Consider the following 14095-nt stretch of genomic DNA (forward strand, 5'->3'; position numbering starts at 1 on the left):
ATTGGTAGAGGTTGAATTATATCTGCAAAATCCTCTTGTGTTTTACTTCTCAGTATCTTTCAGGACTAAGAAGGGGATGGGCAGATATTTCAGACCTTAGACAGCTACTAATAAAAATGTGCTTTGGAGGAAAATATTTATATACATTTGCTTATAGGAACATTTGTTTGTTTCCTATTAGTGGCTTGAAACAACACACATTTATTGTCTTACAGTTCTCTAGAGGTCAGAAATCCAAAATGGGTCAGCAGGGGTATATTCCTTCTGGAGGCCTTTTCTAGCCTCCAGAAGCTGCCTGCTTTCCTTGGCTCATGGTCCTGCATCACTCTGGCCTCTGCTTCCATCGTCATGTTTCCTTCTCTGACTCTTATCCTCCTGTGTCCCTCTTACAAGAACCTTATGATTCCATTGGACCCACACAGATAATCCAGGATGATCTCCCTGTCTCAAAATCCTTACCTTAATTACATCTACAAAGACCCTTTTGCCATGTCAGGTAACATATTCACAACTTCAGAAGATTAGGACATAGATATCTTTGGGGGCATTATTCTGCCCACCACAGTGTATAGAATATCTCAAAAGGATAAAAAGAACTTGAAATATTGGTTACCTCTAGGAGGGGAACTGGGTGGCCAGGGATCAAGTATGGAAGGGAGATTTTTCTTTGTACTCCTTTGTCTTTTTGAGGATTTCATTTCATACATATATTCTCCATGTAATTATTAAAGACAGGTGTTTTCAGGATCCTAGGTGGCCAGCCAAGTGCCTTGGCTGAGCAGTGATACAGATTTCTTAGTTTATTTCTTTGTTCTAGCCAGCATCAGAATAGTTGCTTTGTAACTTATTTGAATTCACTTGAGAACACATTTACTGAAGGCCCACTGACACGCTGCTGTACCCGGTAGGGCGGAGAGAGGTGTGCTGGGCACACTGAGTTACCTTCCGAGCAGTGCTGTCCGTGAGAACTTTCTGCAGTGATGGAAATGGCCTCTGTGCACTGGCCAGGGTGGCAGCCACTAGCCACATGTGGCTGTTGAACACTTGAAATGTAGCTGGTGGAACTGAGGGGTTGAGTTTTTATATTTACTTCTGTTTAATTTCAATTTAAATAGCCACGTGTGGCTAGAGGCTACCAGATTGGACAGTGTAACTTGAGAGAAAAATGGAACAAAGCATGTGGTAGGTGATTTCCGAGAGCCCTCTGAGATGACCAGGCCCTAATTTAGCAATGAATTACATTCCAAAATTTAAGTTGCTTATTTGCAATGGGATGTTTTCTAAATAGGAAGAATGTAATAAATAGGGGCTGAATTCCTAGGACCACCAGAAGAGAATTATCTTGCCATGATGTGGCACGTATCTCATGAATCTCATAGCCTTCGTGCTACTGAAATTTTTCTGATTCTTCTCAAATTTTTTCCGTAGGGAAATGGATATCAACTTTCCTCTCTCACCTTAGCTGGAAGGAGAGCCTTTTCTCAGGGAGACCTGGGGACCAATCCTGGATGCTTTTCCAGAAGGGGAACATTTATTCCCTTGCAAAGCACCCCCATGTACTCACCACCTGCCTTCCAGCATTGAGTTTTCCACCTGGGACAGGCAGTTCCTCAGAAATACCAAATCTGCACAAAACTCCCATCTTTCTTTTGTCCTCATCTTATCTCCTCTTCTCCCCCACCTGACCCTGGAAGTAGTGAACCTATCAGAGGTCAGCAGCATGCCCATCCAAAAGGTAGTGCTGGGACAGTGATCCTGCCATCCCTCCCCTGGTCCCGTCCGCATGGCATGTTGATTTGGACTCACACCTTAGATCTCCCTTGGTGTCTGTCATCTGTCACTCTCTGCACATGCCCCAGCCTCTGAAGTCTGCCATTTCCATCCCTTTGGAAAAGGAGGCTGAGGGTCTGGGGGAAGAGGTTGAACAAACTATAACTCAGGGCTTCCCCCTTCCTCAGGCTGCATCCAACCCATGCAGCCTGAAATCGGGAGACCTGAATCCTAATTTGGGCTCTGCTGCTAATAGCTTTCACCTTGTGCTTATCACTTAACCAACTGGGCTTTGGTTTCCTTACCTATCAAACTAGGCTCACTCAGATATTTAAGATCCCTTTAGCTCTGCTCTTCTCTGATTCTTGCTGGGAAAATGGAAATTGAGGAAAAACCTCTCTGCCTGCTGCCATGCCTGCCAAGAGGATGTCTCCACCAGCCCTCCCATGCTCTTCTACTGAGAGGCATTTTCTTCACTCTTCCCTTTAGGGTTCCTGCCTCAGAGGGAGGGAGGCTTGCCCAGCAGCTGCTACAATCTCCACATCCAGGGAGATTGAGGCTCCCATTGTCCTGTGTTCTCAAGGAAGGGATGACAGGGCAGCAGGGGCCTGGCTTTGTCTAGCCTTTGTTTAAGGATGGCAAGGCACAATTGGGAGAACCCCATTCTTGCATTTCGGTCCACGAGTACAAATGAGGGCTGCTGTAGGGGCATCTCCTGGTTGGTGGCGAGTCTGCCCTTTTCTGTGTGGCAGGAAGTCTGGTGTTGAGCCTGGGTTCTGACAGGCTCCCTGTGCTAGGTGGACGATAGCAGTGTCATCACATAAGTGGTCCCCACTTTTCTGTGAGTAACCTTTCTCTCCCCTCTATGAATTTTAACTCTAATCTCTTTGTCCTTAACAAACAAGCATTTTAGGTCTGACGTGAGGCTGTAAGTAGACACTGTCTCATTGTCCAGTTAATCTCCATTTGCTGTCATGTATTCAGCCAACAGTGGCATTTGCCTGTCTGTTAATAGAAAGTCTTTTTTTCATTGCCATTTACAGGAATAGCTGAATGAGTCATTATGCCACAGTCAGCCCTCTGGGGTTATTTGCCACAATAGGCCTGACCAGCCGGATTAAAGTGTGCAGTAACTGCAAACTGCTTGTGTCATCAGTTCAGGACCTGTGTTTCCGGTCAGAGTTTTGAAGTGATATAGCCACATGAGGTTAGACAGTTCATTCTGGAGTGGAGCAGTTGGATCCAGGGTTCCTTTGTGACCCGTGGTAACAGCGCTGCTGTGTTGGTTTTGTAGTGTCAGATGCTCAGTGATGAGTTGATGCTCTTGCCTCCTTTCTTTTCTGATTGATCTCACAGGTGCCTGTTTTGTGTACCTGCTCTGGAGTGGTGCCCAGCACTTCGAAGGCAAAACACTTAGTCTTTGTGGAATGGATCAATATATGTGTGTGTTACAAGTCAGGGAACCTAGGAACAAGGCAAAAGGCTGCAGTTATTCCCACTTTAGTGTGCATAAAAATCACCTGGAAGCTTATTTAGAGACTCTGATTTAGTTGTTCTAAGGGAGATGTGAGGGGCATGGTAAGCATGCACTCGGGTAATTTCTTCTCAAGCCCAGGGCTTTAAAGAGAGTGGTGGATCCAGAAGGTTTCATTCATCCATACAGGAAACAACTGTTAATGAATTCCATACTCTTACCAACCAGAGAGAGCAAATAGGTGTTATCTAAGAAGCCAGCTTAGCTCAGTTAATAGTGACTGTGGAGCTGAAGAAGATTCTGAGGGCATACTCAGCTTGCTGGAGAGGACCATGGATATGAATCATTGGTGTCCTCCTTGGGGGCAGGTAGGGTGTTGGCACACATACCCTGCTGTCTGCATCTCAGACCTAGACCCCGGGCCTGGAGACCAGATCTGCGGTGCATGGTCTCAGCACATGGGAGGCAGACCAAGATGCAGACTATGATAAATCACTATAATCCTTGGCTACTTTTCTTTCTTCAAGATTTTAGGTGTAGGCATAGAAAGCAGCAGATGATATATGGAAGGCTCTGTGCACAGTGCTGAGAACACATACCCTGGTGCCAGGTCAAATCCCACCATCCCACCTAGCAGTTGTGTAATGTTGGGCAACTAATTTAACTCTGTGCCTTAATTTCTTATGGGAATAATAATAGTACTTACCTCCTAAGGTGGTGATGGGGATAAAATAAGATAAAATGTACAGAGTCCTAGAACAGTGCCTGGCACATTGTGAGGACAATTATGTGCTAGCTATTACTTTTAGTATGAGTTCACTGTGATTTGTGGGTACAGAATTTTTGGCTCTTTGGAGAAGGGACCTTTTAGAGTCTGAGAAGCTTTTCTGATGTCTGGCTGTGAGTGTCACACCAGAGGAAGGTGCAACAGATGCATCTGAACATCACCACAAGAACAAAGTATCATACTTACTTATGCACCTCTTCCTATTGTGCAAGATGAGGGGCCATAAATGTATGAGTTGTTTATACCTTCTGACAATTTATCCCTGCCACTGGAGCTCTGGGAGGTAGGCAACTGAAATACCAAATGGATAATTGATTTTTGTTAGAGGTTTTGAAAATGAAGAGTTACTTGGATTTTTACATGGGGAGAGGGGGCTAACTGGGACCTAAATTCAGAAGGAAGGTGCTGGCAGCACTAATGGTATAATTAACAGAACAAACAGCCTTCAAGCATTTATGAGCTGGCTGCGTTGGCTTCCCTGTAAATTCTAACCAGCTGCTCTGCTGTATAGCAAAGCCTCCCAGGGCAGCTGCAGCCTAGGACAAGTTCTCCCGAAGCCCAGAGAGCCCACAGAAGACTCTTGATTACCAATTATTTTAACGGTTCACCTAAGCTATATTTTTTTAAGCCCCTGCTATGTAGTAGTTTGTGTTGGTGTTGTGGAGGATTCAAAAGGTAGTTGAAACCATGTATACTTTAAGCACTGTTGTTCAATAGATATGCCAAACATTTAACAAATTAAAAAAAAAAAAACTATTCTTGCTCTGTGCATTGTCTGTGGGGGGGCCACAGAGCTACATTTGGCAAGGATCTTGGTACACCGTACCTCCTTTGGTATTTACCATACACAACAGCGTGGCTAAGATGAGTTTTCAGCTACAGGTTCTGCCACACGAATCCTGGAGCGGTTCGGAGGGAGGACCACTGTAAACAGGGATCAGGAAAGGGCTGGAAGGGTGAAAGAATCTTCAGAGGGGAGGGATTTCTGGGCTGATCTCTTGTATGAACAGAGGCACAAACTTAGTGTGCTCAGAGAATGACAAGTAGACCATTTTGGTGATGCATAGAGCCCATACAAGGGCTGAGGTTGGTTGGGATGGAGATGGCCTTTCAATTCCAGGCTTGGTGGAAGCTTTTGGAGGATTGTGAGTTAGGAGAGTGACAGGACAGCCAAGAACAGAAGTAAGATTGAGTAAGCACCATTCAAATTGGGTTGCCGTAGAGAGAGGAGGTGAGGTGAGGCAGGAGCAGTCCAGTGGGTGCATCAGGTGTGGCATGGGCACTGGGCAAAGACCCAAGGGAGATGGGCCTGGAGAGACATTTTAAAGAAACTACAGAAGTTATCTCCCTTAAAAAATGTATTTTTTTTTTTTTTTGTACACCAGTCAACCTCTTCTTGTGTTTTACAGATCCAGCCAGTTATTGAACAAACTTTTCCTTTTTCTAAAGTTCCAGAAGCCCTCCTGAAGGTAGAAAGAGGACATGCACGCGGAAAGACCGTAATTAATGTAGTTTAAATAAATACTCAGTTTAGTGATTGCTGACTCTCTTATTTGTTGTCTTTGGGCTCAAACTTTTTTCTACCCATTCTTTGTCAAATATTTTTCCCAGATTAGATTATAAATTCTGTGTTGTAAATTTAAAAAGAGACAAAAAATAAACAACAACAAAAAAACCCCACCTCCCTGCCAGTAATTTTCTGTCTTCTGAACTGGACACAGACATCAATCTTATAGCCCACTACCACCCTCTGCATATCACTCTGCCCTGCCCAAAGTGCTTTTTGGTGTAACTTCTGCCCCAGATATATCTGTGCCTTCATGTCTGTTGAGCGGATTCAAGTTAACACAAGTTAAGTAAGACATGATACAAAAATATCAGCATTGGTCTTTCAAAGTTAAATTGCTTATTAATTTTGTTTTTTTTTAAACTGTTCATCTTTAACATCAGCTTTGCAAATTGCTATGGTACCTTTCCTTATAGGAGCTCAAACTGTTTTATCTTAAAGTCTGTGAGATTCTAAAACTTGGGGAATGTGGGTGAATGGCAGCATGAAGAGCCTATTTAAAGCTAGTTCCTTCTTGAATTAATTAATTAGCAGTCTTCTAATTGGCCAAAATTTTCCTTTGCTTTTATTCTTCCTAATGTCCTAACAGCCTTCAGAACTCTTGAATCTCTTAGAGTTATATATAAAAATCTGGCCAGTGAGTCAGTTGTTCACTCTTTTAATACTGAAAGGTGAGTTAAAGTTTCAACCACCATTTTAAAAACCCTTAAATTTTGCACAGGGGCTGGGCTTCTTTCAACAACTGAAATATGTTTCTCTGAGAGCTTTTCCATGGAAATCAGAACCATTCCAATGGGGCCTAAAGTTCTCCAGTTTCTGCCCTCAAATGCCTCCATTTAGGTATCTTGCCAGTAAAGTAGTGTGGTGTGGTCTTTGTATCTCCAGTGTGTCCCTTCATTCGTCTAAGGTAAGTGTTCCTTACGTTCTGTCCACTCGCTCCCATTACTGCAGCGTAGATACTAGCTTCTGGCTTTTGGTGTACACCTCAGTTTTGTATAACTTTCTACTTGGTTGATCCCTATCAGGTACTTGTTTGGTAGCGTGCTGGAGAGAGAACTGCTGGTCTTGCCAGTACAAACTTACGAAAAAATGTTTTTTTTCTTGTAAATACCAGCTGTTCTCGACTTCCACCTGGAACAGTCTCAGCTCCAGTGAGGAGTAAAAACTTGAGGGAGGGTAGATGAGCCAGAAGGTCACTTACCCTCATGTCAGCCTCAGTAAAGGGGAATGTACCCTTTCACCCTTAAGTCCAGAAAGAAAAGGTGGTCGGCGAAACTCTCCCCACTGTTGGCCCAGCATCCCTCATACCTGCCTTGTTCTAATCTGACTGATTTGTTTCTAATCTACCAGCTGACTCTCTGAAGTGTTAGATGCGGGCTACTGAATGGACTATTAGATTTCATCAATACAGTTAGCAAACAAGTTTATTCAAGAGATAAATTCAACACAGGCTATTATAGAATGTCTTACCCCACCATCTTGTATGATAGGCACAAAAGGCCTAAAACTCAGCGCTATATGCTAAGAACAAGACACAACCTGTTTGCTGCTGTGATACATGTTTAAAAGTCATTTTAAAACTGAAGAGAAACTGTTCTGATGACCATAATTGCCTAACATGGACTCCAGAGAGAACCAGAGTTTTAGAATTAGAAACACACTTAAACAGATGAGAAGGAAGCCACATTTTCTCTACCTGTGACAAGAAAACCAATGAAGAATACAAGAAAATAAGGACCAGAGGGGAAGAATGTATTTAAGGAAAGTTTAACAGTCTTGTTCAAAGCTAGAACCCAGAGTGAACGGCATCATATGGGCCAGTGTATTGTCAGCAGCTAAACACTTCCAGTTTTCATTCTTGAAATGCTGCATTTCAGGACTTCTGGAGTTTCTAAGGTTTGACCAACAAACATCCCTTGAGTTCGATTTTCTTTCACTTTCTGGAGAAATTGCTGGTCACTCTCTCAAGCCTTCCACACCTCTTGGTTTTGCTATGAGAAGTGTCACAAGTGCCCTCCATCCTGAGGCTGTCCACCAGCAGTCTTGCCCAGGAGCAGGGTTGTGGAACAATACAGGGGGGGCAGCCCCGCACCATCCTTGAGCCAATGAAGCTGGAGAGGAGAGCAGTAAATGAGGCTGGAAGACCTGAGTTTGACAAAGGATTGCCAACATTGATTCAGCACTAGCTGTAGATGAGGAAGTTCGGGCTAATAAATTAGGTCATGGTAATACTCTTCCAGGAGCATCTGTAAGGGAGTCCTTAAACAATCGACCTTTGTGATGTTCTAGGGCAGCCCAAGAATGAATTAAAATAATCCAAATCCTGCTAATAAATGTTAGCAGACATGGATAAGCAATCTTGTAAATTCACTAAGTTTTAATATTAACTGAAAGGAAATAGTGTTTTGTTTCTATTTACTCAGTTCCTTAAAATACGTCTGCATTATATAAAGGCTTTCCCCAACTTTGCTGTACAGCATAATTAATGATTCTAGAAAATGTAAGATCATGAACCAAAATTATAAGCCCAATAAAGTACTTTTTCTCAGACACTAAACAGTCCTCTACATTAGAAGTATAAGCTTTTATCCTACTCTTTTAAAATGTAAGGAATTTGTAGAGCCCCAAGGTTGGTAAATTTGTTCATATTCTCTCGTGTCGCCATCTTTCGAAATAATTTAAAATGTACATAGTTTTGAAGTCTTGATATAACTTTTTTTATAAACACCCCAAAGCTGCTAATGAGGCAACCTGTTTTTCGTAACTACTGAAAGGAAATGAAAGGCAAGAATGAAAAAATGACAGATCATTGGTTTAAAACTATTAGTCTTTTGAAAACATGAGACAATTCTCATGGTCACGGCAGGATGACTCAAAACTGAATTTGGCATTATTGAAGTAGTAGTAGGTCCATCTTTTCTTCTTAGCTCTTCCATCAGCATTGCCCTTTTTTAAAATAAGGTGACTGGAATGACCTCCAGAAAGATTTTTCCTGTATTCTTTATTCAGGTTTATAGGACCATGGCTTCCCACACTTGGGTAAACTTCTCTTTGTTGACAGTGTTGAGAATAACGTGATTTTGATCATACTGTGCACCTCCTGAAAGAAAGAAAAGGAAAATAACAACAGGAAATGTGCTGCTGGTAACCGGCATGACTAAAGTCTGTGAGGTGGCAAGCTGCCTGCCTCGAGGAAACAAAGCAGGGAGGGAAACCCTGACAGGCGTCCATGGGATAAGAGGGTCGTTCTGCTGCAGGTTAGTCTGTTAATGTCCCGTCACATGGCACCAGCAGCTTCACACAGGGATCCTACCTCACGGGACTCTCTTTCTATTCAATTGTTAAAAGTTAGCCCACAGGTATACTTAAGATGTCTACAATTGGGAGTAACAGGGAAAACTAGAGAAGGGAAAAAGAGCAATGAAATTGTAAAATGTGTTCAGTGGTGAAATCATGGATTTGAGATGGCAGGGTAGAAAAAGCAGACAAACCTTGTCGTAGTGGAAAGTTACTAAGATTGTATGATATTAAAGGAACATTTTTTGGCATGAACAACGAATGTATTAAATGGTCAAAGCGATGTCTGAATGGTACCCAGAAATATGAAAATGGACAGGGTAGCAATCCCACTATTGGTAACTCCCAGGTTTTGGCGTACAAAAAGCTATAGCACTTAAGCTGGTGAGTTTCAGTGCACTGTAAAACTAGTATGAGGAGCTCCGTAAATACCCTTCCACTAGAATGCTTGTAAGATTTTTCAAGGGTGCTTACTGGATATTTCAGATATTTTAGTTTTGAAAAGTCTCACTGCTTCTCCTTTCAATGGAAAAGTACTATTAGCAAAAGAAAGAGTTTCATGATTTTTTTCCCAGTGTGGAATAAACAGCCCTTCAAACGCCTTTTTTTTTTTTTTTTTTTTTAGCATAAGTCTCTGCCTCAAGGTTATTATTACCAAAGACCCCATCAAAAGAAAAATACTTGCATCTAGATGCCATGTAAGTGTGAATGGTACTGAAACCATGCTTTACCCTCAGGCCAAGAATAATAAATATTCTTATTCTATTTTAAAGCATTTATAAAATATCAGAAAGGTCTAAAAACTTGTACAATAGATCTAGGCAGATCTAGGGAAGGAAATTCTCCTATACTCCCCTTGTAAGAAATTTGTTTAATCATGATTGATAATCTAGAGCCTCCACACAGCTAGGTACGGTATCAGGCACAGTCAGGGGCCCTGGGTTGTCTAGGTTTGCAGGGGAAAAATAATCGCCTCCCCACCCCCAGCACCCACTCCCTTCCTATCTCACACACACACACAATATACTCCGTTGAAATTTCAGCAAGTATTATCTGAAGATCACAATATCTTATATTCTTCAAGAGTATAGTATCTTAAATACTCTTTGGTATATACAATATCATAATTCTGAATAGAATCATGAAAACTAGAAAGTTCTTGAGAAATAATTGAATTCTGCCCAAAGGCAGGAGGATGAATCAAAATCGTCCCAGACTTCTGATGTTCCTTAAAATTAGCATGAATGAGAGTCCACTGTTGCCCTTATGTTCGTGGTCTGGTGAAGGAATAATATGTGAATGTCTACCACAACAACTCATTCCCCAAACACCAGGAGATAGGATAGAGAGATGACATTTGATCTAATAAATCTCATGACAATTTTAATTGGTAACGAATGATTCAACAGTTGTAGCTAATGAAAGTCATAGTCTCCTATTAAGTGCACCGAAGAGGAGAGATGTTCTTATACTTGGCACTGCATGTGGGATGTGTGGCCCTGCTCTCTGGTGTCCACAAGATGGCATCATTCTCCTACATTCTGAGAGACCTGTAAATTTGTTTAACGAGAAATTGACTACTGCAGCTACCATGCTAGATACCAGTAGGATGTCATTCTTACTCGAAAGGCACTCAACTACCTTGTAACACATTTTAGGAAGGGATCTTAAGAGTTTTTAAACTGAAGCCTTAAGGAGGAACCTCTTAAAAGTCAGTTCATGCCAGAGCCAAGACCAGAAGCCTGGTTTCCTTACTCCTGCTCCTTCCCTGATGTAGCAAATGAGAAAAAAAAATCCTATATTCTTGAAGCTTCTAGAATGTAAGCCCCAAGAAGCCAAAGTAGTGTCCATTTTTTTCACTTTGGTACCCCTAGTGTTTAGCACAGAGCCTGCCGCGTGGCAGGTACCTGACAAATACATGTAGAAAGAATAAAAGAGGAAATGCTGTACGAGACTTGCTCATAAGGATTACATTGACCTTAAAACCCTGGACAAAGGAAGCTGTATCCCATTTGTAAGAACCATGAATCTATAGGTTTGCTTAGCCATCTCCTTTTGAGGCCAACTATCCTAAATTTTCTAACATTTCCTACACTCCATCAGTCGTACTTCCTCAGCTTCTTTGGAGGTCTTGAAACTATCTTGCATAGACTGAGGAGCCCCATGCAACAAAGTTGATCAAAATAAGATCAAGAAAAGCCTGGTTCAGTGATTCTTGACCAGATTGAATCTCAGATCATCTGTAACATGAACAAATTACCTGTTTATGTAATGACAAGTTTGTAGTGCCAAATGTAAAGTGAAGGAGGTATATAATATATTACCATTCATTTTCTGAATACCTTATATCTTATATATATCTTATATCTTATATATAAGGTATCTTATATACCTTATATCTAAGGGTCTTACTTGCTTTTTATATAACGTATGATTTTTGTTCCCCATCTGGTCTGTAGTTATATATCGTAGTTTGTGCTCCCTAAGTGTGGTACTCTGCCTTTGCCTTCATTAAATTTAATGTTTGCCTCTGAGCACCCTTCCAACTTCTCAGGGCCTCTGTGAATTCTAATCCATTGTTGAGCAGGTTGGCCACTCCACCCCAGGGAGATGATCCAAAGTGAATGAGCCACTTCTGTTCCCCTTTCAGTTTCCAAAGCCCCTGATGCAAATGTTCAGGCTTATTCTCACTATCCATAAAAGTTATTTAAAACCAGGTTACAGCTGTTTCTTTACCCCTACATCTTAATTTTTAACTATGACACTGACCTACAGTATCCTGATTAAAGTAAAATTTAGCCCACTTTCTAGCAATGATTTAAGATGTTGTATGTGGGAGAACCTAAGATGGTGGCTAGGTGAGACAGGGCAAAAAAACACCTCCATGAAAAATACTAGATAAAAGCCAGAAAGTGGCCCAGAACACCAGTTCCAGCGATGCACTAGCTGGACAAGGTCTGCTAAATCCACAGTGACCGTGCACTTGGTGCATTTTCTAGGGTCTTCTTCATGTCCTTTATATCCTGTGCCATGCTCTCATTGTTTGTCTTTAGTTCTTTGATTAACTGCTCCAAGTACTGAGTCCCCTCTGATCTTTTGATTTGCGTGTTTGGGTTTGGGTTATCTGGTTTTACCATATACTGGTTTTACCATATACTTTACAATTTTCTGTTGTTTTTGGCCTCTTGGCATTTGCTTTACTTGATAGGGTTCTTTTATTGTAATAAAAACCAATCTCTAATTTGTCAGATCTACAGCTTGGTGGCGTACACTTTCTCTAACTAACCAACAGATGGCATCTGCGAGTCACCTATTCCCCTCGAGTCAGTTCTCCCCAACTTTGTCTTTGTGGTGTGTGGGGGTCTGATTCTTGTGGGGTCCAATTGGTGCACCAAGTTTGGGTGTGTTTTTGGTGCTGTCTGCCCTGAATGTGGGGCATGTGTTTGAGCCATTAGGGAGGGAGGGCAGCTTTAACAATCAAACCTCCCAGGTGTTCCTGGAGATTTAAGTCTGAAGCAAGAGTCTAAACGTTCATTTCAGTCTCGCCATAGATTGTCTCTGCTGCTGACCCACAAGTCTTTGGTACTGGCGTATGGTCCCTGGGATTTCCGAGTGGGTCCCTCTTCCAAGCCATGCCCTTCTAGGGCCTCTGCTGAGGAAAGGCTGTACTACGTCACAAGTGCGCGCTGTCCCCTAAGGGAAGTTCTGGGCTGCCGGACCATGTAGGGGCATTCCCAGCCTGCTGAAAGGATGGCTGAATGGGGCGTGTTAATTTCCCCCTTTTCGCACAGCTCTGCCTTCCCAGCTCTGGAACAATTAGCTGTGGGTGCACAAAAGGCTACTGTCCACGTCCGATACTGTGGCGTGTACGTGCAATTGCTGGAAACACTGTCACACAGGGCTTTTTGGTGCAGCTCTGGGCTGTGGTGCCTGCACCAGGCAGGAGCGTTCCCAGCCTGCTGGGAAGATGGCTGCAAGGGGCGTGTTTTTTTTCCCTTTTGGCTCACATCTGTCTGCCTCGCTCTGAGACAATTAGCAGCAGGTGCACGAAAGGCTATCTACCATGCCAGATTTTGAGGCGTTCGCACAGACCGTTCCTGCCGTGCTTCACTGTACGGTTTTCGCTGCTATATCTGCAGCCGCTTTTGGGTTTTTTTAAAAAAGAACTAGTCCTCTTCCAAACACCAACCCTCGTTTTCCCCACACCGCAGCGTGGCTGCTGGACATTCAGTGGCTTACTCACTTGTTTCAGAACGCAGACTCCCGGTTTCACCAAGTGCACGGTCCCTGTGGATTTAGCACAACTTGTCCAGCTGGTGCATTGCTGGAACTGGTGTTCTGGGTCACTTTCTGGCTTTTATCTAGTATTTTTCATGGAGGTGTTTTTTCGCCCTGTCTCTCCTAGCCTCCATCTTAGGTTCTCCCCTGTTTTTATGTTTTTAAATTATTATCAGTAGTTCTCCAAGTGTGGTCCCCAGACAAGCAGCATCAGCATCCCCTGGGAACTTGTGAGAAAAACAAATTCTCGGGCCACATCCCAGATCCACTGAACCACCAAATCAGAATCTCTGAGGAGGGAGCCCAGCAAGCTGTGTAATTAGCCCACCAGATGATTCTGATGCAGATAAAGTTTGAGGACAACTTTCTAAACTACTTTTTTCTTCCCCAAGCAAGACCAGTTTGCTCCAAATTAACTTGATTTGAACTCATGTTCAACTGAAACCTCTTGGCTGTGTTGTTTGTTTTAATGCTTTATAGTTTTTGTTTTTTTTCAATGAAAGGTTACGTGTACATACATGAGAACCACCAACTATACTGACTGAGATCACAGTCTTTTAGCTTATGATTTTTAGTCTAACACTGTTACAATAAAACAAATGGTTTGAAGTCAGCCCAGGTCCAGATTTCAGCTCAGCACTTCTGGGTGTGAGATCATGGCCAAATGATTAACTCCTCTGAGCCCTGGTTTATTTGACAGTAAAAAGGAATGGGGCGGGGGGTGAATGGGGAGTGGGGTGGTAAATAACAAATATCCCCCTTTACATGAGATAAGGCATGTAAAGTGTTTAGCACAGTGAGTGCAGGGCACATAGTCGGGGCTCTATTATTATTATTATTAATAACATACTCATCATTTTCAAAAGCTAATATATATCTTAAGTTCACCAAAGAAAGACATATTACAATGAAAGAAACGGTC

General features: G+C 42.5%; 2 protein-coding genes across 3 annotated transcripts in view; one reads left to right on the forward strand and one right to left on the reverse strand.

The window, feature by feature from the left end:
- Positions 1 to 5568, forward strand: part of RTN4IP1 (reticulon 4 interacting protein 1) — a 52063-nt gene extending 46495 nt beyond the window's left edge. For both annotated transcript variants that reach the window (XM_037843530.1, XM_037843531.1), the window contains one exon: positions 5441 to 5568. In XM_037843530.1, coding sequence (XP_037699458.1) covers positions 5441 to 5548 — 108 coding nt within the window. In that variant the 3' untranslated portion in view covers positions 5549 to 5568. The remainder of the gene's footprint in view (positions 1 to 5440) is intronic.
- Positions 5569 to 7004: 1436 nt separating this feature from the next.
- The window catches only part of CRYBG1 (crystallin beta-gamma domain containing 1), a 236533-nt gene continuing 229442 nt past the window's right edge, over positions 7005 to 14095 (reverse strand). Inside the window, exon 22 of the mRNA XM_037842265.1 lies at positions 7005 to 8698. Coding sequence (XP_037698193.1) covers positions 8610 to 8698 — 89 coding nt within the window. The 3' untranslated portion in view covers positions 7005 to 8609. The remainder of the gene's footprint in view (positions 8699 to 14095) is intronic.

Source organism: Choloepus didactylus, chromosome 7 (assembly GCF_015220235.1).
Source record: "Choloepus didactylus isolate mChoDid1 chromosome 7, mChoDid1.pri, whole genome shotgun sequence".
NCBI lineage: Eukaryota > Metazoa > Chordata > Mammalia > Pilosa > Megalonychidae > Choloepus > Choloepus didactylus.